Source organism: Onychostruthus taczanowskii, unplaced genomic scaffold (genome assembly GCF_017590055.1).
Source record: "Onychostruthus taczanowskii isolate IOZ18803 unplaced genomic scaffold, ASM1759005v1 scaffold34, whole genome shotgun sequence".
In the NCBI taxonomy this organism is placed as follows: Eukaryota; Metazoa; Chordata; class Aves; order Passeriformes; family Passeridae; genus Onychostruthus; species Onychostruthus taczanowskii.
The window spans coordinates 1,936,610-1,963,309 of NW_024500794.1; the positions used below are offsets into that span (position 1 = coordinate 1,936,610).

Here is a 26,700-nt window from a genome sequence, read left to right on the forward strand (position 1 = left end):
TATAGCTATTCTGAGCAGTAATTTAAAAATTTAGAGCTCATGCAAGCTATTGGAAGTAATCATAGGGAATTACCCCTTTAGTCCATTTATACTAATTAACTGTAATGGTTTAATAAAGCAGTAAATCATGGTATGTATATATGATGTATTAAAATATATAACAGTTCATGACATAAAATTCTGTAATATTCTCCATGTGCTGCTTCTACAGTGCAGTTCATGGTTGTATGCCTTTGTCTGGGCCCATGGAATTAGAATTGCTTACCCATATGAATTAAAAATGCTTTATCTGTCCCTGCTACCAGACACTAGCACCATTCAGTGCCCTGTGCACCCCAAAAACTGTTTTAAAAAAGAAAGAGAACTGAGCTGGATGTAAGGCAAGAGTGCCACACAAAATATCAGTGGGATGATGAGATCGAGAGGAACTGAAGAAGCAACATCAGTTTCTGTGAACCTGATGAAACTGCTGAGAGATGTGATGTGCAACAGGACAGCAGCAAACCTGCAGGGCAGCCTCACATGAAGCCAGATTTTTTTGAGGCATGTTGCAGAGGGAGAATATTCTATACACACATGCAGATTTTAGTTTACACACAGTAACATGTATATCCTACACAACCTGCCTGATTACAAACAGAACTTTTGAACAACTTGGTGACCTCTGCAAAAAAGCAAAAGGGACCAACAATTTACCAGTAAAAAGATGAACACTTGTTAAAGCCAAATGTAATAAAAATGTCAGTAAGCAAGAAGCACTCATTTGCAGTTAGAGCCTATGAATTTTTTACACTTGACACAAAAAATCAGGAAAGAATATGAACAACCAATTCTTTCAGTTCTAACTAAAAGGGATAAATTCAAACAGAAAAACTATTTGAAAACCTTTTTACTAATGATTTGAGAGATGCAGAGACAAAAAAATATAAATATCCATAATTGCAAGAATTATAATATTATTTGAAGTTGTAAGGAAGTAATCAGTAAAAGAGAAGATGAGAACCAGAGGAGAACCAGATAAATGCTTTAATATGGAGCAGAAAGAAACTGAAAAATAAGTCTCAGAGAATCTTCTCAACAGCTGTTGAAGAGTACAATCTTTACTGTTAAAGTGAAGAAAAATCCATCTGTTTCCACTGGAGGATTTTTTGTGTACTATTATTTGTGTACTATTATTTTGTGTACTAATCATTTACCAATAAATCAGATTTTGAATAATGATTATTATGGTGACTAACCTTTATTTTTACACAGCAAAGAGATGCACATTTGAATTAAGAAAAAAATGCAATCTTAAAACTGTACAAATGGCCCCAAGAGCTGTCTCAGGTTTGTCTGTAAATAATCAATGTGATTATGTGAATATTCATCAGTGAGAACACAGACTGATATCATAACATATAAGAATTTAAAGGAATTTATTAAAAAGAAATTTCCTTAAAAAGTCAGAAACACAAATTTTCCTTGGTGCAGTTCTGTCAGCCAGGCAGGAGAGAAGGTGAAAGCCCTGGCAGAAGAGGTTAATGCAGAGACACTGCCAACAAAAATGCACATTTTTAACATCATGTCTTCATCAGTGTGCAGAAGAAGGAAGAGTTGCCCTAATGACATGCTGGTAGAATATCTAGGTCCACTTTAACACTATAATATGCTGTCATTGTAACATTCTGCCTACTGCCTGTGTAATGTAATGGCATTCTGCCTATGGTAACAAAATCCTATCATACACTTGGTTCTAAATGCACTATGCTTTTTGAAAGCAGGATGAACAGATGTATTTGTCAGAGAACCAAATTATTGTGAAGTGGCTGAAAACATTAGGTACATTGTCAGATCACTGACAGATTCTCTTTTAAAACTACTATTTTTTGCCTGAAATTATGAAAAAAATAAAATGAAAATAAAAACCAAACACTCTCCAAATGAAAAACATTGAGAATACATTATTGTATGTCATAACATCACCTCTACATTATCATATCTGAAAAATCAAAACTTTGCAGTGCAAACCTAAAAAAAATCTACCTTTGCTCCCACAGAATAGTGCGAAAATTTTGGACTACTTGGATCTAAGTCTGCTCCTCAGATTCATCTGCTGAATTTCTAGTGATCACACCACACTACTGGACTGTCTCAAAAAGTACACAGCTCTCAGTGTTCCCCCACGGAATAATCCAACATAAATGGCTGCTGTGCTTTGTGCAATAAACAGGAAAACATAAGACAGAAAACTTGATCGAATTCTGAGAGATAAGCATGAAACATGATAAATCCTGGGCTGCACAAAAGACAACACTGGAACATGCAAGCAGAGTGATGGACCACAAGACCATCTGGATATCAACAAGTTGTCCTGAGCACCCCTTAGCGTGGCATTGCACCTGCATTGTCACCATGGAAAAAACTGACATTCATTCTCTGGTTTTAAAAATGAAAAATGTTACAACCTGAGAGGTGAACAGAGACCCCAGAATGGAAGAATACCCTGCATGTGTTTGCAGTACTTGAAAGGAGTGGAAAATAACTTACCTTTGAAGTCCTCAGAAGGGAACTCTTCTTTATATAAAACCAAAGAACTTGGGAACAGTGAGTACCTGTTACTCTGGAGCCTAAGCAGTTGCATATAATTTTGTTATTACCAACTCCTAAGTGTGTGATGATCTTTACTGCTTGTTTTGTTTTTCCAGCTACCAAATTTCACTGCCTTTCTTTCGTGATGAAATTTAACTGTATTACTTATAATCATTTTAGTTAGGGTATTTTTGTATAGTTTAAGGCACTTACCTTTCCTTTTAACTACTTGCTTGTAAATTTCCCAAGTGGATCAGCTTGTTGTATTTTTTTTTCTCATCTGGAAACATTAGAAGTTAGAACACAGCCCCTTTCTGCTGTGAAATATAATCACAGAGTACATGTGTATTCTGCTATAGTAACTGAATTACTGTGTTGCTTTTTTAAAATTCTGGTCAGTTGGACTGGTAGAGTGCTAATATATCCATGAGATATACAGGTTCTCTTTTAAAAATATTTGACTATATTCTCCTACTTAAGGAAGGAAGAAACTGGTGTGGTCATACACCTGACCTTCAGAAGATTAAGAGACTTTTGTCTAGTAGGGTCCTCAATACAAAATATCAAAATCCAAGCCTCAAGATGTGAAATAGCTGAAAGACTAAAGTTTTAAAACCATTTCTGTAAAAGTGAAAGACTTTAGTCCGCTTCATGATGTTTTGCACCTTCATAACTATCAAACTTGAAGCAGAAAAGGCAAAGCTCATTCTCCACAGACTCAGCAAGAGCATAAGCAGCTGTCTGAGGGCTGAAATCCTTCTCCTGTATCTGGCATTTGCCACACTGCAGATGAAGTGCTGTGAGACTTGACTGGACACTGTCCTGACCTACCTGGTGTAGCTTGACCTGCTTTTATCAGGATGAGGGTCTAGACAACCTAGCCCCTCCAAACTTGATTATGCTGTGATTCTACCTAGAAGCAGAGTTGAGATTATTCCTCAGTTCAGATGGTACTTTCAGACTGAGAAGGGGACAGTTCCTCGACTCTTCTGGAAGGAGACATACACTGGACAGTCCCTAAAATCCTTATCATGCAAAAATACAAATAATTGCCGATGTATATTGCCAAGCATTTAAAGAAAATCCTTGATACAGCTGGATGTCTGGGTAGTCTTTTCTACAAAGTCATACCAAGGAGGAAAGAAACTCATATAGTTTCAAAATTTCTGAAATGTTCTTTAGCCTTGTAAACAGAACTATGGGTCCAGATAAATCAATACTCAATGCTCCATCTAAAATCTACCTGTGTCCAATGCAGTAGTAAGCAAAAACAGATTAAAAGCTTCAAAATGGTGTGAGTGCCTAATGTCTGCTGCAAATACTTTGAAAAATTAAAGCAAGAATTGCTATAACCCTGCTGCTCATTCTTAAAATGGAAATGAGGTTTCATTTATTCAGGTACTGTTTTATAGGCTTGGGAGCATCCAGGAACTGATGCTTCCCTGTCAATGAAATGCAAAGGCATCAAATGGTGGATATTTTCATATTATAACTCTATTACCATATACATGAATCAGACAGATTCCACAAATCTCATCCAAAATGGACAAAATGAAGTACAAACCCACAACCCCAGGTCCTTAATCTGATCCTTGCAATTATCTTTTATGAACCCAACTTTCAGAATTAAAGTCTTTGGGCTTCTACATTGGAATATGTTTCTCAAACCCCTGGAAAAAAATGAGCTTACTTGGTAATTCTTCTAGATTTTCACTGCAGTATAAAATGGCAGACATTAACTTGACTTTGCAAAGAACTCATTCACTGCTTATAAGTATTTGCAGACAGCACAGGAAAATATATTACAATTTTGAAGATCACAGCTTAGCAAAAAGAAAAAAAAAGTCTAGTTATATTTGCATTTCCTTTTATTCTTTCACTAATAAAGTCTAGGTGATGGCATAATTCCTTACAGTCAAACCATCTGTTCATAGTAATTTTAGCTAAGTCAGCAGTTACTGACTCTCCCCCATCTTTAGCTATGGCTTCTGTCTGGCTCCCTGTGATCAGCTGGAGCCTTTAAAAGCTCTTAGTGAAATAAACAGAAATATTTTCTAAAAGAAAAATACAAGGTAATGCTTGAAGTGGCTGGTGAAGCAGCATTAGAAAGCTTTTGTACCGAAGCAGTTCTATGTGTCTGGATATGTCTCAGACTCTCCACTTGATTCAATAAAATTAGGATTATCCCCATAATTCACCTCTGTGAAACACAGCAAGGAAATGAAGATGGTCTGTTCAGAAGACCTTGGGAAACATTAATAGGTTTAAAAATAAAGATACTATAATTCAGAGCTGCCTCTGAAGGATAATAGAGAAGCTGTACAGTCTATGCAGCAGCATTGCCACGTCTTCCTTCTGCTCAACTCACATAAACATTGGGTTGCTGTGACCTGCAGTAGCTAAAACTATCAAGAAGTTTCAGTGTACCCCTTCATGTGCCACATCACTCATTTCCATGTGGAGATACAACATCCACAGGTGACAAGTGCTTCAGCAAGGAGAGATGATAATCACCCCATCAAAATAAAAAGAAGCTGAGATCAACTTCATCACTCACATAAAGGTCAAAGTGGAGTCCCAAAGTACCTTTAGGTCATCAAAATCCTGCTGAAGTTTAACAAGAACACCCTGAGTCATCAGATCACACATTATTCCCTTAAATGATAGTAAACTACTCCCCAGACAATTTCCAGTACAGGCAACACCTCCACCTGAAATAGATTTAACTTCTACTTAACCTCTACTATTTACAATTCAAAGCAAAGTGAAAGCAAGGACATTCCACGAGGCAGATCATAAGAAGGGAGCAGAACTGTAAGCTGCAAAATACTAATGTATGTCCCAATTAGCTGCAGCCGCTGCTGAGAGTGGGAGATGTATCAGCGCTCTCTAAAAAGCTGCGAGCCAGAGCCAAAGGGATGCATGGACAATATTTTATCATCTCAAAGCGGTGACCTGAATATCTTTACAGGAAGTGTGGGTCAAAAGCTACTGTTAGCTCCTGAATATTCAGACTATGGGGACAATCTCAGGAAACAGCCAAACAGTGGATAAATAATCTCCAAGAGCTCTGACAGTGTGGCCAGGATGTTTTGGAGCAGAAGTAACTGAAACGCGGTCATCACCTTTTCCAGGAACTCTCATTTAAATGTAGCTCCTTACACTGAGAAAGAGAGGCTCTTCCCAGCCTGTTGTAAACTAAGCAATCTATAATTCAGCACAGTTTTAATGGCTAGAATAATTAACAGGAATATTTCTTCCTTCTAAGACAGTCATGAATGAGAGCTGAAAGTTTAGGGGGTTTTCAGTCCATTTTGTTTTCCTTTTGTAAACCTCTCTCTGCTGTTGATTATCCATGAGTATCTGCCAGCTCATGCACTGAATGCTTCTTCCACATCCTTCATCCTTAGCTTCTGGGTAACCTGAGCACAGGATACCTGATTGCTGCAGCACTAACAACAAAAAACAGGATGCTTTAGTAACAATTTGATCACTCCTTTCAGTGCTTATGAACCTTTTGGAACCAGTGGCATTCCACTATTTTCCGCAGGACGTTGAACTAGACCTTCTTAGGCTTATTTTAGTTATACTTAGCTTGTTCTGTACTATTAAAAAATAAAGAATACAAGTAAATAAAGGAATGGTAGAAACATGACTACTCTGAAATCAAAACTACAGGCAGGATTACGCATTCCATTAATCTTTTAAGTTCCTTACATGTGTCATACATTTAAAATGGATCATCATGCTTCCAACTCTTTCAGGTTGAATTTGTTTAACTTCTAGAGCTTTTTACCCTGCTCCCCCTGTCCTTGGGGTTTTCTGGGGATTTTTTTGGTGTGTGTTTGGGGTACTTAAAATATAAATCTGCCTGCAATTTGTCAATATATTCCAGGAAAAGTTTACAATGTCCCACTCCCAACATGATTACAGGAAAGCTGATGATAAGGTGGCTTTTTCTCTGATATACAACATTCTATATTACACAATAAAGCTCTCACCAATTCTAATCACAATGGTATACTTCTTACTTTTTCAAAATCCTCTAAATACAGTCTTTTTTCCATTAGGTTTATCTTTTGCTTGTCTTATGCTTCAGGAATTAAAGTTATTTAATGCTATGTGTCCTTCAAGACAATGTATTTTTAATAATACTAGCAAAAAGAAGTTGATCTGCAGAATATGACTTAGTCTTAGGTCCTATCCTATGGCTATTTTGATACTCTAAGTATTCACCTTCCCTCTAAATAGCTGCCCATTATTTTAGTGATAAATATTAATTTGACAGGTTTATAGGTGCCTATTTCTTTCACCTTTTTGGAGAATTAGGAACATTATGATTTTGCACTCCAAATTTTGTTTGGGTGTCCTCCTCCATTCCTACTTTCTCAAACTTATTTCAACTGAATCACTTTGTACTCTGAAGCCTGCACAATTTGGATTAAATTTTCCAGCAATTTTTCAACATTTACTTACTTAATCTTTACCAGGATCAACTGACAGTTTTCCAAGTTTCTCAGCCATTTATAAGGTGAAAGACATATTTATACCCCGACTTTTGCCTTGTGGAACAAGTGCTACCTTGGTTAACAAGTGCACATGATTTCCAGTGACAGAAATGAAATTCAGCTGTCTTATCCAAGGACATGATCCAACTTCAGTTTTTGTCTCTAAAAGCACACTAAGTAATGAGGCATGGCTACTTGGCTTTTTCAGCCACCTTACAAGGGAAACTTCCCAAGAGAGCAAAACTAGAAAGAACTCCTTGAGACTGAGAATATTTAAAGAACATTTATAAGAATTTTTTGTGTGAACCCCACATTCCAATCCAAATACCAGGAAAAATACCTTTTATGTGGATATGGTATTGCATGATCTGCTCCCAGCAGTTTTAGGTTATTCAAGATATAGAAATTTTCATTTTAGCTTTTTAGAGGTGAAATTTGTGCTCTCATACTCCTCCACTGAAATATTAAAGTAGAATTGAGAAAAAAGATTACAGCAAACTATGTATTTAACAGCTGGCTGAGATAAGTCTCAAGGAGAGGACTGAGACAAATGACTGATTTCCGATCTGACAAGTTCTTAGACATTCAAAGACACCATCAAATACAGATGTTCAATTGTCTTACCACTATTGTGGCACAACTCGTACACCAAATAAAGAAAATAGACCAGCGCATGCATTGGGTATTATAGGCAGAGATCACCAACAACCAGCTGGGAAAAACTTCTGGAGTTTTTTCAGAATAAAGTATTACACACACAGTGTGTAATGATTGGCAATATATGTCTACATGAAATAAATGAATATTAAACAAGCAAAATGCTGAGAGCTGCCAACAGAACTGTATGGGTTAATAGGTGGTTTTTAGAAAGCCTTTTCAGACAAAGCCTCTGAGGTTATTGTGTTATCTCATGAATCACTTGGTAAAATGTTTTGCCAATGAATGTAAGGAAGTTTAAAGCTGTTGGCTTTCGCCTACCGTACCAAGATCAGTCTTAAGATCTGTTGGCAGACTTAACTTTCTTGATCCTTTAACTGAAACAACAGAAAAAGGAGAAAGGCAGTTGTTAATAAGTAAGAAAGAAAAAGGAGCGAGGGAAAACAACATGCCATCTTCCGGTTAAAATCATGTTGCAAATTTGTAGCATTTTTCTTTTAATCAGCATAATAAAGGCAGAATAATGGTTTAAATATTTTCATTTACACCATTCAGCAAAATAAATGCAATTGAACAAAGAAGCACTGGAAAAAAAAATTATTCCAGCTGTCAAGGAGTGAATGATGTTTTACACAGCTTTGGCTGTGTGCTGCAATATCTTACCTTGTGGTGACAGGAATGATAAAAAAAGAAACCACAAATGAGATTAAGGCAAATATTGCAAATGCTGGCTATGCAGCATATCACAAATATTTAAACACCTGCAAACCAATTTAATAAGAGGGTGCAATGAAATTATGAGCTCTGATGACATCATACCTCAAGATAGCATTTGAAAAAGAGAGGGCATATTGTAGGAGTTATGGGGACAGAACATACTGTTGTAATATTATGGAAAGGAAGACAGATTGCACAGAAACGAAATACAGCAGCTTCAGGACATAATGCAGTGTTATCTAGCCATCAAAATTTGCACTCAATTTAGTGAAGGTTTAATTATTTGTTGTGTTCCAACTATGCAAGAAACTGGTAATTTTGCTTCTGTTCAAAAATGTTTTCATTTCCTCACACACAAGCACATGAACAACAAAGAACTGAAATAAAGCATGTCTTGTAGCAGTCAAAATGGCATTAAATTTATCAGAAGAATGCCTTAAGAAATCTTTTATTAATTATTCAGATGACTTGATTTCCAATTTGGTTACTTCATTTTGTATTCATTATTTTTTTCACAGGGTTTTCTGGCTTTTACCCCTTACCCATGCTGTCTGTTACTAGAAGGGAACAATCAAATATTTGTCAACTAATTATTATATTACTATTATTATACTTCTAAAGAAAGTCCCATGTGATAAGTACCACAGTGACTGGAACATATGAATATAGGTAACAAATTCTTTGTAATTTGTATGTAGTAAGCTTTTAGGTCAGAAGGATGCCCAGAACAGACACTCACTCTTTTAAGTCACAAAATCCCTAAAATAAAAATTTTCTGTTGTATCCTTTTGCAAAGCCTGCAGTGTGACAGAATCAAATATCAGCCAGCACCTATGTTAGATGTTTTGCTTTTTCTCTTCAGGGATGAGTAGGGGAACCCGTGAGGCTCTTGAGCAATATTTTGCTATCAGCAGAACCAGCACAGCCCTCCCAGTAACCCATCTGTAGCCATAACTTTAAATCAGGACATGGTGAAGAGGTCTCTCCAGATCAGCTTGACATCAAAAATACACACCCCTAACACTACTACATAAAAATCCTCTAATTTGGATACCAAGTGTTAGGCACCAATGTCCATTTTAGGCACTCACACAAAGGGCAGCTTGATTTTCAGAACAGCCTTTAAAAACCCATTCCATTTATCTGAGCAGCTGTCAAATACTCTTTCAGACTGTGAATGGTTGGCTACTGCTCCAGAAAATCAGTGCTCTGCTATAAAGGAGCATCACTTGTGAAATAATCTCCTTTTAGAGGAAGGACAACATCTGGCCTAACCAGCCCTCTGAAAAAGGATAAGCAATTCATAAGAAAAACTGTAGGACACTTCACTAACAGATTAGAACTTAGAGTAGCTAAATTAGTGCTGTCATCATGCAGCTTTGAGCTTTAAAAATTGGTAGTCTAACCTCTTCTATTTCTAGGTAACAGGTGTTTGCATACAGCAGGAATTATGTGTCTTGTGTTGCGTGCCACAGCTGTGTCCCAAATGGTGACACACGCCTGAACCCAATAGCTCCCAGCTGTTTCTGTGCAGGCTCATACAGCAGATGCAAAGTTTGGACTTTCTGATTCCTCTGAAGGAGTCTACACAAGCTTGGTTTGGGAGCTGCCGCGTGACAATTGCACACCCTTCACCTGGCAATCACACAGCTGGACGTTGATGCACTACGGCACAGAACGGATCACTGACAATAAACCCCATATCTGAGGGTAAAAATAACAGGAAAAAGCTGGCTGTTTTCATGCTTTACTGTGATTAAAGCTGTCTATATTAATTTTCTTAAACTAACTTTTAACTATTAATAACATCCACATTCTGATTAGTTTATGTAACCTGGTTTTAGTACCTAAATCATCCATGTTTTACTGTCTCTACATTGATTATAAAGAAGGATCATGCACACAAGCCTGTCTTGCTGACAGACAGCTTTTGAAATCCAGTTTTATTTGAGAATGGAGTATAAGGTTCAAGAGGCCAGCAGAGTTGTCTGCTATCATAATTTGTTTATATTCGTGCTGGAGGCAGCCAACAGAAATTGTGTTGGTACAGCATAAAGGCAAGACAGCCCCTACCCAAAAGAGCTTCAAGTGTTAAGAGTTAAATTATTCAACTGTGGGATGAGGAAGAGTTCCTAGGTACAGTCTAGCAGCCAGCTAAGCTGAGCACACAGGTCTGCTGACCTGACAACATCCTGCTCTGTAGCCATATGCTTCCTCTCAGTCTTTCAAGGAAAACACCAAGGCACAACCAACAAACAAATGTGCTCTCGCAGCTCTGGCACTCAATGCTGAGTTTCCCTCAGCTGTTACAGCAGCACTGTGGTCACAGATTTTCATATTATTCAAAACGAAGGGGACTTCATACAGGATTTTTTCTACTAAGGAAAACCTGGCTAACACTCAGAAACATCAGTCCCGGTTACTGCTAAAGCCCCCTTGACCCCTGAGCCATGCACCAGGGGCTGCACAAGGGCCCAAACCCAGGCACCCAGATCACACTGCTCCCTGCTCCTTGCCAGTCCCTACACACAAGTCCCTTCTCAAGAACTTAAGCACGAAGTCACCTGTTCAGAAACTCCCTTGCTTATGGGACATAGTGATAAAATGCACCTTGTATCCACACTGCTGAAGCTAATCACTAATTATTGTCCGCTGACTAGTTAACATTCTTTTTAATTTAATATGGATAGGCAGAAATGGTTTTGCAGTGTTATCAGTAACTAAGTTTCAAAATATACTACATTCCATGTTTTACAGACACATAAAATGTTTTGAAGTGTTTACTTTCTAGCTTATTTTCCAGGAGAATACAATTTTCAAATGGAGTCAAATCTCTTCAGCTACTTTGAAGTCACCCACAAGTTAAGAAAGAGAATGATTGTTAAGAAACTTAATAATATTCTTCTTGAAAGAAAGCTATTTTAAAAAACACTTCACATAGGAAAATGGGAGTTTGGCATGGCAAAGGCCTAATCCCAGCAGATTTAGCCAGTGAAATGAATAGGGATAGCACTTGGAAATCATAGTATGTATAAAAATTTATGGTCTTGCCATTAGGGACCTGTCTCAAAGCTCATGGGAATTAGTCGTGGGAATCTTTGCACAGCCTTCTCTAAGCTTCAAAAATCTTAAAAGCATTTTGGATGCAAGCCCCCAATATCAAGATGCTTCTTAAGAAAAAACACAAATCCTTTTTCATTTTAGAAAAAACATTTGATAAGTCACTCTCCTATGCACAGACTGAAGAAATTCTTTCCTTCTGGTCTTTGAAAGAAGTCTAAAGTATCCAGTAGCATCTCACACAACAAATGACCTATCCAAAGTTGCATTTTCCTGTGCTCACAGTGTATTCCCATTAATACACTTCAATATCAAGCTCCATATCAATGTTTAAAACAGTAATGGACATACATAATTATATATTATACATTATATTCCTAAGAGCCCCCAAATAAGTTTACCTAATGACATGATAAAAATAAAGACAAAATTTACTGGAATGGGTACTGTTCTGTAATACATTACACAGTAATTAACTCAAGCATTTGATACAGCACCACTTACATGATGAGTGCTTTAGAGCCACTGAACTCTTGCGTGCCACTGCAGAATGAAAGTAGTACAGAGCCCTTTTGACCCCCAAATCACAAACAAAAATGAAAATGCAGTTTGAAACAACAAGGCATTCAGGAGTAAGAATAGGATGTTCTGAGGCTTTTGGTTTTAAGCCACCAAATATCACGATATGGCATGCCTTGCTGCATTTCTACATTCATGAAACATGCTTTAGATAGGTAAGAGTTTGGGGGTTCTTAAAGTTCTTTTGTTCCACAATTTTTACCGGTGTTATTCCATACATATTACTATATCCAGAATATATTTACAGTGGAAATTGCCGCCACTCAGCTATTCAAAAATAAGCAGAATCTTTCAAATGGCTTTACTAACTTTTTCTTTCCCTTTATAGTTTTGTAAATGCATCACTATAGTATTTAAATACTAGTTTAATTAAACAAGATACCAGTGGTTAAGGAAGATTATTCCTCTCTTCTGCCCACCACTCTTAAAAAGCAAGGTTGCTATTTCTTCACTTGCTGCTAATCTCTGTGTGGCACTGTGCATTTCAGAAAACTTTTAATCAAATGGTTTAATTTTATGTTCTATTCTGAACGGTGTTCAGAAGGGGAATCTGATTTTTCAATTATATCATCTGCAAAGTCATGTTTTAGTAAGTAGCACAGGAAGAACATCTGAGAAGACAGTCTTGTGAACCAAGTTAAATATTATTTAATGAAGAAGTAGGATTTGTACTGAATTATGTACTAGCCCTGCATGTGAAATAAGGAGTACTCTTCAGCCCTGAGTCTCTTGCTCAGCGTTCCATCACTCGTATCAATGATAGAACACACAAATGCCTAATTCTACTTGGAGGCAGGGAGAAGAAAAACAACGCAGCCAAATTACTGAGTTGACCTAGGCTGTCTCTGCAGAAATTCCGTCATAGGTTAAAACATTACCAGCACTAGAATGTTACAGGCATAATCAATTTTTCATGGAAACAGAGACAGTTCAGGCAGTCTAAGCAATGTTCAACATCAGATCAAGAGATGAGGAGGCAGGAGATTTTTCAAGTTCTCCAAGAAGCCTTTACCAACACTGTTCTTATTGCCTGACTGGAATGGAAATCTGAGTAAGCTACTAATGGCTCTCTCAGATGTAGAACTACTCAAGTCTACACTGGCAATTAGTGTGCCCTGGGGATTCTTCCTACGTGTTGTCTTGGGAGTCTCAAAATACACACGTGAGCACAGCAATGCTGTTCCTCAAATCATTGCCCTTCTGATGGAGCTAAGGATGAAGATGCTCCCCACTGTGCCATCCATCACGTGTGCAGTGTTTGCCATCTAGACTCGTGCCCCCCAGCAGTTTGCACTTTGTGTATGTATTGAGCACACTCAGGGCCAGCACCCGGCATGAGCTTCCCTGCTGGGTGTAGAACTGATGTTGACGTGCTCTGGCAACCAGAATGAACTGCTACAAATCAAACTCAGTTCTGTCTGTCTTTGCAACCTCATGCAGTCATACCCAGCAGGCCCTCCTCCACTGGGCAGCAGCTTGAACCACTTCACAGAGCAGTTCAAGTGTTCTTTCTGGTTTTGCTAAATTTCTGAAGGAGCAAGTCTTGCTCTGTTTTCAGCAGAGGAACGCGGTCAGTGGTTTTACAAACCCAAAGATCGTGGGGCTCTTACGGAACACAGCACACTTCCATTGCAGAGCTCGTGTGCCGTGGACTTCAAACAGATAAAGGCAAGGCTGGAAGTGGAAGGATCCTGCCTGACAGATCCATAAGTATGTAGCTGTGGTCTATGAGCAAGAAACATTAGTCAGTGAGAAGGCTGGTGTGGGTGTGAGGCTGGGCTGGTTAAGCACAAGATTAGTTCCTCTCCCAAGTTTTGGAGGGCGCGGTTTTGAGGTCACTTATTCCAAGTGACTACATTGGATTCTGCCCCGTTTCACAGCAGGTATGCACAAGGAATATTAATTAAATTTTGCAATAATTAAATAAAAATAATTAATATCAGTCACAGTAAAATAAACTTCTTGTTTTAAAAAGTAGTTCTAATAATAGTTACTTCCTACAAAACTGCACCTGATTTCACATTTAAAAAATATAAATATAGCTTGGAAAACAACATGAAAGTGCTAAAATAGGAAACACCCATAAATATGTTTTCCCTGCTGAATATCTCCAAAACAGAAAAAAGCAGAATAAATTTTGGAGCAAATTATATCAGATTTATCTAAGAAAGCTATTTTTGAGCACTAGCAAAATGAAAAACTGAACTGCAGAAAAAGTAAAGTGTTATAGGAGACACTCATCATTATAAAACTAAGAATATGCACATATGGTTACCAAGTCAGTCATATCTTAGCTTTCAGTGAAAAGGAAAGGTTTTAGCTCATTTCTGAAGAGAAAAGTGAAAAGTTGAATCCCAGCGAGCCACACAATAAATAATCTAATTATAACTGAGCTATCAAATGTTTTATTTTAAAGCCTATATCATGAGTTTTTAAGGCCCTGCTCAAGGGTTTGAGCTCCTAGTTTTATACCAATATTATTATAGCCTATTTCCCTTGGATATCTCCATATCTACAGATTTAGGGTTGCAAATAGTACAAGGAAATACATATTTCGAAGCAGCTGTTTTGTTTTAGCTCTTACTATGTCAGGGAAACATTTTTATTAGTTTTAGCTTTTTATAATTACCAATTAGTGGCTTTCATTCAAGATTAATGTATCCTGTTATTATGACATAAAATATGTGAAACAGTAACAGAGAATTTGAATAGCATACTTGTGGGCATTTTTACCATAACTTAGGGGGAAAAATATCTATCAGTACTTACCAAACTACAAGGAAAAGAAGAGTGATATGCATACCACAAGCGAAACAAATGTATCACAGCTACATCTCCTTATTTTCCATAACATTTAAAAGCCAGCTACTAGAAAACAGCTCTTAGCAACCCTCTTTAACTCAGTGAACTCACATTAAAGAAATTAAGGTAGACTAGGCACTTGCTGAAAAGGTCTCTAGGAATGGATGAATTCCACCTTCTGAAGGACTATGGATAAAATGGGAAACATTTATGAATTTTTGTGTGGCCAAGATTTCCCTGCCCTGACTCATAAGCAAATATTTTTATCTGAGGTTCTGCTTTCATTGCAAATTAGGTAAATCAGGCACTAGGGTTCTAAAATTTACCATCTCCATATTGCTGATTTCAAATACTTTCTCCATGTACATGTACGCATAATATATACGTATATCATTAGAAGGACTCCCTACTGTAAAAAAAAACTTAGAAAGCCTTTTAAGAAAACAGAGAAACAAGCTTCTTACAGGAAGTTATAGGAATATACCTGCATGATCCTTTTACTTGTGTTGAATTACTTTGTTGAATACTGTTACTTGAATGTTTTCACACTGTTCACCTCAAGATGCACCACATACATTTAAGTTCTCCTTAAGGAATCAGGATTTTACTGTTCTATGTAAAAAGTGCTTCTCCAGTAATTTCTTCTCTTTGGAAAGACTTCACTTCTTAGGGATTAATGAAACACAGTGATGCATGACATGAATGGCTTATACAGACTGCAGGAAGAGAAGCCAATCACCTTTACCTGAAGTGGGAGACTTGCAACGCTCAAGCTCCAGGGAAACTGGACTGTCACTGAGTTCAGTCAGGCCTGAAAAAATGGAGTTAAAGAGTTAAGTTACAATCTAACAGGGCATGCTTCAACTTTCTTGGTTGATGATACTCTGCATTTTAAAGTCAATTTGGAGAAAGGAATGGTGTGAAATGAGAGGGAAATAATCTACTTCAGGTAAGTGCAGTTATCAGGCTGTCACTGCAGCAATTTAGGCTTGGTTTAAAAAAAAAAAAAAATCACACCTCTTGTTAACTCAGATTTGTTTTCCGAGTGCCTCGGGATAGAAAAGAGTGACTGTACCTAACAAAAGAAAACAAGTAAGTATAGTTTAAAATTTAAAAGTCTGTGATATGACTCAAACTCATTCATCCCTGTCAATATGATGTGGAATCAACTCTGTGCTTTCAACTGCTGCATAATGCAGGGAGGAAATCTTAAAAGAGGGGAAGAAAAAAAGTAAGATTACTGCTACTGTGCAATATTAGAATTTTCATGAATTCACACAAGCTAGGTCATTTTAAAGGACACAGAAGCATTGAAAGCTGGCTGAGTGTGACACTGAATTTTCTGACAAAATACTTTATACATGGTATATATATATATATTTGTCAGGAACTCCACCTACATGGAAGACAGCACCAAGGAAAGCAATCCTAGTCTGCACTGCATAAACTCAAGCTTGTTTCTGTGAGCAAACTAAGATCCATCTTTGGCACAGGTTGAATGCTCCAAGTTCAAATACACCTTTTAGCATGGTGGGGAAGGAAAGTCTGAGCTCACTCTGTCTTTCTAACTGGGCACGGCCACACTTATTCAAATGCACTCTTTCTAGGTATCTGTAATGCCCTGTGGCTCACCCTTGTTATAGGAGCTCTGGCACTCCATACCACTGGCTACCTGGCACTGGCAGGCAGCCCTGCCCAGACATTCACATGCCAGGCAGGTGGACCCGCAGCACTCAGGTCAGAGCCTACGGTCAGGGGTACATTGCTGTCATACTGATATTGGATTTAACACACTCTGCTTGTGCTGCATCCTGAGAATCAAACATCCTACAAGAACCTTTCAGTATGCTTTAAACAGGCACCATAGCTTCTGTAAGAAAACATGTTGTAATTTTAATTGCTTCTGGACCCTCAGGTCAGAGACCCTCACCACTAAAATTCATATACACTCTTGTTTTGGAAAATTCTGCCACTCAGTCACCAGTCCTCCTTCCTTAGTATTAAAACCAGTGGAATCCTAACATAGGTACTGACAACTTTACTACATTGTATTTTTGAACTGGAGAGGATCCAGAGCCCCAGCCAACAGAACAAAAAAAGCTCCTGCCATAAATGAAGATGCAGGAGTGCAAGAATAATGGTGAGAGCCCTTTGGAAAACCACCAGTATTGATTTAGTCTGTTAAGGCACTATTAGCAACACACTTGCTCCTGAATTGAGACAAGATCTGCCAAACTAGACACTATTGTTGAAAACCAAAGATTTTTTATTTTGAAAAATGTACCTCAATCTTCCTTTCATTTCACTAAGAATCCGTGAGAAAACATTTGTATTTCAATCAATTGCAAGTTCAGTCACTTTTGATGTTATGAGAATATTCAGAAACTGTAATAATTTGGAAAACCTCTCTAGTACAGCAGATCTTCCACTTGAACCCAAGATTTCTGTATGTACCTAGAGATTTGGGACAGAATTGATTTTTTTTGCTGCAGAACTGTCTGCAAGGACTGTTTGCATAGCATCAGAGGCCTTGGATAAATAAAACTTATACTGTTTATTTTGTAAATGCATTATTGGAGATAGGTAAGTTTTAACACCTTGTCTAAGATGTTCTAAACACTGTATATTTAGCACTGGTGTTGGATACGATATCAAACCCAGGTCAAACTTTGCTTCTAAATGAGCAACCACAGTAAGAAGACCATGACTTCTTTATGCACAATTTGCAACATAAACATTAAAGACACATTTCATGTTATGCTATTTAAGAATATTGAACACATGAACTTCTCTATGAACCTTGACTTGCTGTCAAGCCACTGTCACCCCTAGCCATGACCACCTACAGATGCCTTTAGAAGAAGAAGTGCAACATATCCCCATGTGAAATGTAAGTGGTACCATGTGCCCTGCACAAGAGCATTGGCTTAATCTCACTTAGATTTGCTTAAGCACTTCCACTTGCAGATTTTCTCCTGCCATAAATCTTTATTGCTTTGAAATATTATAATGAGTTCTGCTCATTACACTCCCAGTTATCCAAAGTCTCTTTTAATCTTGCTAAATTCTGAATTCTGAAGATGTTGTAAGGCAATGAATTGCTCAATCATCATCCACTGAAAAGGATAAACACATATTCGTCAATTTTTTTGTGTTACCTTTAATTCCACTAAATGTTTCCCTTTGAGATAAGAAAGTGAGCTCTCAAGCTTTTCCTTGTACTACTGCTCATTTTTTACTCTCATTTCCTTTTTAAGGAAATGAAACTAAATATTTTCAATAATTAACCATGTATAAATATTTCCATGAACCTCAGCTTCCCTCAAATGTCTGAGAGACTACAACAGCTAGTGCAATTCTACTAAAAGCTATTTTCACTTTCCATTTTGAATTCTATAGGCAGTTTGTCCCCCAAGATATTTTAGGTATTTTTAGCCCCCAAAACCATCCCCAGCAAATTTTAAGCCCACCTAGAGCAAGAGGAATATAGCAGTAAAAATAAAGGCAAAACCCCAAGACTAGCAATGTGAACAACCACGTGAGAGAAGATATACCCATGGACACTATAAAGAAATTGACTTTGGTTTGAGCAAATCATACATGTGTAAATAGTGCAAGGTATATGTCTCACATAAGACATTAAAACAGTTTTAAAGACTTGTCGTATGTATACTTTTCTAAGTTTAGTGTGGTTTTAATTTCCTTTTTATTCAAGGATTAAAACTAGCATGAGGTAACAACTTTAATGAACCCACAATTTAAAATTCTTTTTGAAATTTTAAATTTCTTTCTGTATGTTTGAATGATTCAGACTGATCATTTACTCTAAAGCACCTAAAGCCATCACATCTTTGCTTATAAATAAATGAATTATAAATAAATTGTCATAAATATTCACAAGCCAATAAAATAAATAAGCTCAGTGTTATCTTAATCCCTCATCTTCACACTGAATTATCATACCATGTTTTTTTTACGTTTGTATACCTATATATATCTATGCATGCATTCTTTGGAAATTAGTTAGCTCAGAATATAGCTATTGACTTAAACTCAACCTATACTAGCTTCTTAGGTGTGAATTTAAGAGCCAATTACTGATATACAATGACTCACAGCACACAGTTTTCTCTATCCTCCTGTCAGACCAACCATACTTCTGCTCACCCCCTCTCAAGGGACTGGCCTGAGGGAGGAAAAAGAACTTCTCACTGAAAAGTCTTCATTATGAAAATTATTTTGCAATGTATCAACATTCTTTGGATTTGACAACACTTTGGATGCTTCATAAAGACTATTTTCTTGTTCTACCAACAGATGGTATGAATTTCTAGTAGGAGATGCAAATTCCTTTGGCATCATTTTGGTATTTTTATATTCTGCTGCAGACATTATCCCTCTAGGTGCAATAAATGTACTTGTTTTAATATTTGAATGCATGTTACCCAAAATCAGGTAATAACATGTGCAACTTGATTTCAATTGAAGAAGAAAACCAATCAAATAACAACCAAGCAACCTCAAAATTCTGCAGTACAGCACAGAGAGTTTATTTTATTTAGCTTGTCATATAATTTTGCTACAAAGGGGGGGTGTCTGTAGATGTTACAGCAAATGGAACCAGCCATCAACACCTGAAAGTTATCTCCAGCTCTGCACTTAGGCTCATCTTAGCTTCTTCTTTTCCTCAAATTACTTCCCTGATCGGACAATTATGTTCCGGTCTCTTCCACTGTGTATACCTAGAACTGGTTACATTTCTTCCCTCCTTGCTTCCCTTTCCCACTTTCACCTCCCAAACTAGAGAATGTGCTGCCTTAATGCTCTAAGTCCACTCTGGGTGCATTTGAGTTTACACATGTAATCAGTATCAAGCTATCTACAGATTTATTGGCTACAATTCAGAACATTTATTCCACCACAGTGCTTTGCATATTGGATGTCGTTGACATTGTCGATTATGTCTTTCCTCTGGCAAGCCTCTTCTCCAACACATTGCTTCTTTCCTCTTACATGTTCATTCTTTTTTTTCCCTTTCCCTGTTCAGTTGCAGGACATCTCAGACTGAAATATCAACACTTTCTTTCTCTGACCCGGTATTTGAAGAGATTCTTTTGTATAAATATGGCAATAATTTTATTTATATATATATATATACATATATCCCTAGTGATTCATAAATATGCATCTTTAACTTGGATTTCTTCTATCCAAGTTAGAGTAGTAATCCTGTCTTTCTAAAATCTACTCTGGAGTATCCAAATATGAACTTAACATGGCCAAGATGAACTCAACTTTTTGTTGTGCTGAAGTTTCCCCTTTACTACATGAACAGAGCTATCAGCATCACTGTCTTCTCTTATACTGTAATCCACAATATTGGTTACATCTTTGAATGTCACACTTTAACCTCATAATTAGGCTGGACACTAAATTACATTGTCTCTTCCTGCAAATCACCTCTAAAATGACCAACAAAAATCTAAGTATCTTGCTCATCGATAATCTCTCCTTTGGCTTCAGTACCTACAAGTCTTATTTTCTCATACAGATCCACATGAAATTATCTTCCTCCTTCATTACTTAATTGAATCAACTACTCATATATCTTCCCACTAACTTCCATTTTCATTGATATATCCCTTAAAAGTTTAGACCTAATGCTTCTGTTATCACATGACTGCTCCTGCTTTTGTCATAATAATATTGGCTTCGAGTGCACAATTCCCAAAAATAATTTACTTTTCCCATCATCATCCCTTAGGAAAGAAGATAAACTTGTAAGCAAACTCCAAAATTCCCTCTTAATACCCCTCTTAAAATTAATCTCTCAGATAAGAGATATAACAAGGCACAACTTGAGAATGACTTTGCAAGATATTTCCGTCTGTGACATATTCTAGTCCTGTTCTTGATCTTACTGCTTGGTGCATCTTCTAGATTACACAATATATATTCCTGTATAAATATCAAATTACAAAACCAAGAAACAAACCATTTTTGAGGAAAGAAATTAAGTTGTTTATGATCTTGCCTAAAATTCAGACTAATACTTCACAGGAAGATTTTGGAGACTTTTCTGACTGTGAGGATGAAGACAGAAACAAGATAATACATTTTCAGCTATGAAAAACTCAGTGGTCTACGTTTGTAATTTGGAATGAAGACACTGGTAATTTTTGCCATTAGAACTTATTAATTTTTCAGAGGAGGGGAAAAAAAACCCCAAACATTTGACTGCTGTTTGTCACTCAGGTTCTCTGTTACAGACTTGAAATTAGCAAGATCAGACTAATAGACTTTAAGATATCATACACCAAACCTTTTTATGGACTGCTGAATTTATAACTGGACTAGTCTTTTAACTAAACAGACCACCTTTTACAAACTATTATGAAATAAAGTAATAGAAATCAGCCTAGAGGGATGGAACAGAATGTGTCGTGCAAGTGTACGAATGTATTTCAATAGCTACATAACTTTATATTTATGAGAGATGATAAAACAACTGCCACTCTTTTATCCTGCCTATACTGAATATTTAATATAAAATTGCCTACCCTGTTGTTCTGTGAAAAGTACTTTAAAAAAGGCATCCTAGAGACCTAATTACATATAAGCGCTGCAGTTAATTAAGATACGTATGGCTCATCTGTTGAACAGTCATTTTTGCAAAATTAATTATAGCTTTGTTCACTGTATTCTGCAGTGATGAATACTAATATTTAAATTTCATATCAGTATAACTCAAAATTTAAAGATATTAAAAACATGAATTTTCATAGCCCTCTTTGATGTGTGTATTTTTATGCCCACTTTACATTCCCCATCAAAGAACAGAGGCACGGGATGGTTCCCCAAAGCCAAATATTTAAGTACCAAACCAGGATTAAAATTTTAAATTTCACAGCATCCAATCCAATGGGTACTCTTTTAAGCCACATTGTTCTTCTGAAAAAAGGGAAGAATTAGTTGGTAACTACAGATAGTGCCATTGCAAAACAAGAAATGCTTCATATTAGTGAATGTACATGGAAACAAATATAAAACCAAAGAAAGATACTGTCACCAAGAACATAACATTGTTGAAAAATAATTGCTAATGCCCAATCTGTCCCATATAACACTGAGGTTTTCTCTTAGACTTTCTTTTTAAAGAAAAGAATTTCTGTATAATAAAGGTAATTGTCAAAAATAAGCATGGTTGACATCACAAAATGTACTAAGTTTGCATGCATGCTGAATGTGTTTAAAAAACACATTACAAAGCACAAACACATGGGTTTAAGTCAGGCATAGTCCAATCATGATAAAGCTTTTTGCCTAACCTTTATAGAACTTACTCTGATAGGAAGTACGGATCCGTTTCGTTAAATCTGGATAAAAGTTAGACAGGCCACGCATGCAAAAGTTGTCTTTGGAACATGCCAGTACACCAGCATCAGCAGCAGGCAGAGGAAAGAGAGAAAAAACAGTCTAAAGTGAAAGGAAGTGATATCATAACCAGCATCTAGAACAGCCAAGGTGAAGAAATTTCAGCAGATGCTTACCTTCCAATTGGGAGATACAACAAGAAAAATAATCGAAAAAGTAAAGGATGTGGGATGGATGGTGAGAAAGCAGCTGAGGCTTTTTTTAGATGCATAGTTTCTATGAGCAATCTAGAAGTTGCAATCCTTCTCAGCGGTCATTTATCCGCAGTGGGCTCCATTCTGGCAGCACTGGATAGCTGGAATGATGCCTTAAAGGATTGGCCCAGACTGCCACTGACAGAGAAAACCCTCTGTGATACAGCTTATAACAGCTTTTTCTACATGAGCAATCCTCCACCTTTTGTACAGAGTTCTGCAGCATGTTGTTTGTGGCTAGCTGCTCACATTTTTTAGGGAGCTGCTGTGAGGCTGGCTGAAACCAGAGAGAGAAGCTGAAGGTAACTTGAAGCTGCCCGTCTCTTCTCTCCTCAGCTGTGCCAAATTTACATATTTAACACTTGGCACAGATGGGAACTAAACTTGCCATGATTAAATGCATAGAAAGTGAGATAAATGGTCTTTCAGGAGCAGAAGTAGGCCTGAAGACTTGTATTTTATTCTCTAAATTGTTCTCTAGATTTTACTTTCTGTTTGGAGTGTAAACACATTCCCAATTAAAAAAAATGTTTCCCATAACTCTATGGAGAAGTAGGACTTGATGATTCAGTGCAGGGTCTGCTGATGAAAATGCTGATGGCATAAACCCACTATAATCTGTTGCTTTTGTAATTTTAGGGTTAGATTTAAAACTCCACACTTTCAAAGATATTTAAAAATTGAATTCTAAAACTTCACAGCTATGCAAAACACATTCCATAATTGTGTCTGACTCTCGCATGTTACTATGGAATATGTCAAGTGGAAAGACTTGAAACAGATGATCTGACTTTTTCTCATACAAGTAAATGTTTATACCAATAAATGTTTAGATAACCAACAAAGTATGGTAAAATTTACCTCTATTGAAGTATTAATATTTCTAATACACAATGCATAATAACAGTTATGACTTGCTGTGATCCTCTTAGCATCAAATTTTAAAATGGATACTGGAGGTTTATATTAAGAACTTCACTAATGAAGTGCTTAATTTTAGCTCCTTGTGTTACCTACATAACATGCCTCCCAGGTGTTACACATCTCTAAATACAGCTAACTATTCAAATGAATAGCTCCTGGCAGAAGGTATATTTAAGGTTAAACAGAAGTCTTACTTATTGGTATGAACTTATTGAAACCAAAAAAAAAATAGCATACAAACTACACATCAAGTGACTGCCAGAGAAACAATTTATTGCTCTGCTCATTGTGATTTTTTACAGACTCAGCTAAGGGAATTACTTGCTGACCTCCATCCCAAAAGGAAAAAAAAACCTCATAAAACATTTTATTTCTGAGAAAGTGCCCGCACCTAGGGCATGTCAGGTTTCTTTTGCCAAGTTATAGAAACTCCATTGGCCGGCAAATAGTCATGCATTCCAAAAGCACTGAAAAGCCACAGGCAAAAAAACCAAAGGAACATATCAGGCTCATAACCACAACGATTTATTTCCTACCTGCAGCAAACTGCCTGCTCTTGCGAGGTGAGCGGGGCTGCCGCTGGTATGGATCACTGGATCCATAGAGGTCGAGGGTGCCCATGCTCAGCAGGACTGTCTTCTGCATGAAATCCACAACAGCCAAACCATTGCAGTTCCCAAAAGCCACTCTGCAAAGAGAAACATCCCTCAAAAACGTTAGCAATATGTAATTAAATCCTGAAAACAAGAATTATTATTATTATTATTATTATGAATAGTGCACAAACATTTTCTTCAGGAACTACTCAAGCTCACATTTTTTATTTCTTACAGGTTTGTAATCCTGAATTTTAAAAACTGTTTTCTGAATTAACTTTCCAGAAAGCAGTTACAACTTCTACCAACTTTCTGTATCAAATACACTGCAGTAATGTCTAAACGTTGCTTCACTGAACAATATAATTCTGATGATAATGATATCAATTAAGACTAAAAATTGGAACGTAGATGTTAAAAAGTGGTTATGCATTTATATAAAATACAAATATAAATTAAAATACAAATACATGTAAAAGGATTCTTTTAAAGCTAAATGTAAATGACAAATGAAATATATTAGGCTGTATTGTGGAGATATCCAAATCTGAAAAGCATTTATAAAATTTCCTTCCAACTTTGTCGGCTTCTCTACAGCAGAAATTCATGCTAAAACAGTCTCTACCTCTCTGAAATACTTCTGCAAATGCATTTTGATGGTGTTTCGATTTATGGGCAAGATCTCTCTCCTTCTGTATCAGACTGCAATTTTGAATTCCAGACAGAAAGGATTGCAGGTACAGCCACAAAGAAACTCAAAAACCCAAACTATGTTCAATCATATTCAGAATCACTTGCTATCACGTCCTGTCATTTTCTGCACAGAAGCAGAAAATGTGCACTCACCTCCACCTGACTCTTCTTAATGTATCTCCAAAATATCTGAAAGGAATTTGTGTGTGGAAAAACAACAATGCAAAAGGAAAGCAATGAGGCAGAGGGAAAGCAGGGTAGCTAGAAAATTTTCCTCTGTCCTACCTTTTCTTATACTGCTTCTATTATAAAAAAGAGGGTTCCATATAGCAAATTAAAAAGTAATATGTCAAGAAAAATGAAATTGTTTTTCCTCAGTTGTCAAACTAGCAAATTAAGGCACCATCTGCAACAGTGGCTTGAATTCTACTGGTTGCTACTACACCATGTTCACCACCCTTGTCTCAGCACTGACTGCAGGGCAGCATCTATGGAAATACTATGGATGAGCTTTGACTTTTCCCCATTGGCGTTTTTTTCCTGACTGCTGTCCCTCAGGGGCCCATACTGGGACCAGTACAGCTTAATGCCTTTACCAGTGCCAGAGACAATGGAATGGAGGGCACCCTCAGTAAATCTGCAGACAGCACCAAGCTGAGATGTGCCTGAGGGACAAATGCATTCCAGAAGGACCTGGACAAGCTTGAGAAAATGGCTCATGGGAATGGGGTTAATGGTTTTAGACTAAGAGAGGACTGATTGTATGTGTTCATAAGTTCCTGCACTCTGGGTGGAGGAAAAAAAAAAGAATAAAAATGACAAGTGTCAATCTCATCTATTAATAGTTTAGGGAAAAAATGGTCATTTGCACTTTGAAAATTATTAACCTAGATTTATTAATTTTCAAAAACATGAGTCACAAGAAGAGCTAGTGATCATTCACACCCCTGGCCAGCAAATTAACAAAATGTATCATTTCCTGGTCTGTATTTTTCTAAATTCCTCTAATTTCACACACAAGCATGGATCTAATATTTCTTATACCCAAACAAATTAGTTTAAAAAAGAATCTAAAGTTGCTCATTAATAACGCTTCTGAGGTTGGATAAAAAAAATCTAGACAGCCATTACTATTAGCAAGGCTTAAGATAAATTACTAATAACCAAGTCCTTATGAAATCAAAACCAAAATTAATTTCTCAGTTTTGAGCAATGAACAGAATTAGTTGCTTGGTGATGTCCTATACTGTTGGTATCTTTCACAGAAATGTCATAAAACCCTCATCAGACATTTCTGGACAATTACTATGCAGATTAGCTGAAAACTATTACCCCACAAGCCAGTAATAAATTTTCAGTCAGTGCTTTCAGTCCAACAGAACCTACTTCAAAACAAATTTATTATTTGTATTTAACCTTGTTCCTCAAGGTTAACCTAATTCTTCAGTTGTAATTGAAGCATTTTGTAAAATTTTCTTTTCTACTTTCATAAGATGAAGTTTTTGATGATTCATTTCAACATAAATAAAACAGGGGTTAATACTTTTAATTTGTAGCCTTGGTACTGTTAAAAATAAACCAATTACATTAAATAAAATTTTGCATAGTCTGAAGTCTTTCATCTTTGCTGGGAATAAAGGTTTTTTTTGCATCTCACTTTATTCCTGTTTCATGGCTGCAGTATAACAGTTCCAGAAATCATAGTAATAAAAAGAATACTGGAAACAGACTCTCCAAAACACACACCATTTTATGTCTTTGACCTAGTTAAACTGATTGGTATAGGAAGAAAAATTAGGCAAAAAATGACCCAAATAGCTCTATAATTAGCATGGCAAAATCTACATGTTCTCAGGCTTCATGCTGAAGTGGAATAGGTTTTTCCACATGGTGAAGATACATAACAGGTGACAATTAAAGTAGTAAACAAAAATTCTGATGAAAGAAAGGACTGTGCCTTGTCAT

The 26,700-nt window shown here is 36.7% G+C and overlaps 1 protein-coding gene across 2 annotated transcripts in view; it reads right to left on the bottom strand.

Annotated features, from left to right (window-relative positions):
- Positions 1-26,700, bottom strand: part of STXBP5L (syntaxin binding protein 5L) — a 183,405-nt gene that overhangs the window by 25,998 nt on the left and 130,707 nt on the right. The window contains exons 18-20 of one of the 2 annotated variants that reach the window (XM_041410827.1): positions 23,983-24,134; positions 15,640-15,705; positions 8,063-8,113 (exon numbers count right to left, since the gene is read on the bottom strand). In XM_041410827.1, coding sequence (XP_041266761.1) covers positions 8,063-8,113; positions 15,640-15,705; positions 23,983-24,134 — 269 coding nt within the window. The remainder of the gene's footprint in view (positions 1-8,062; positions 8,114-15,639; positions 15,706-23,982; positions 24,135-26,700) is intronic. The other variant, XM_041410828.1, reaches the window with a different exon arrangement.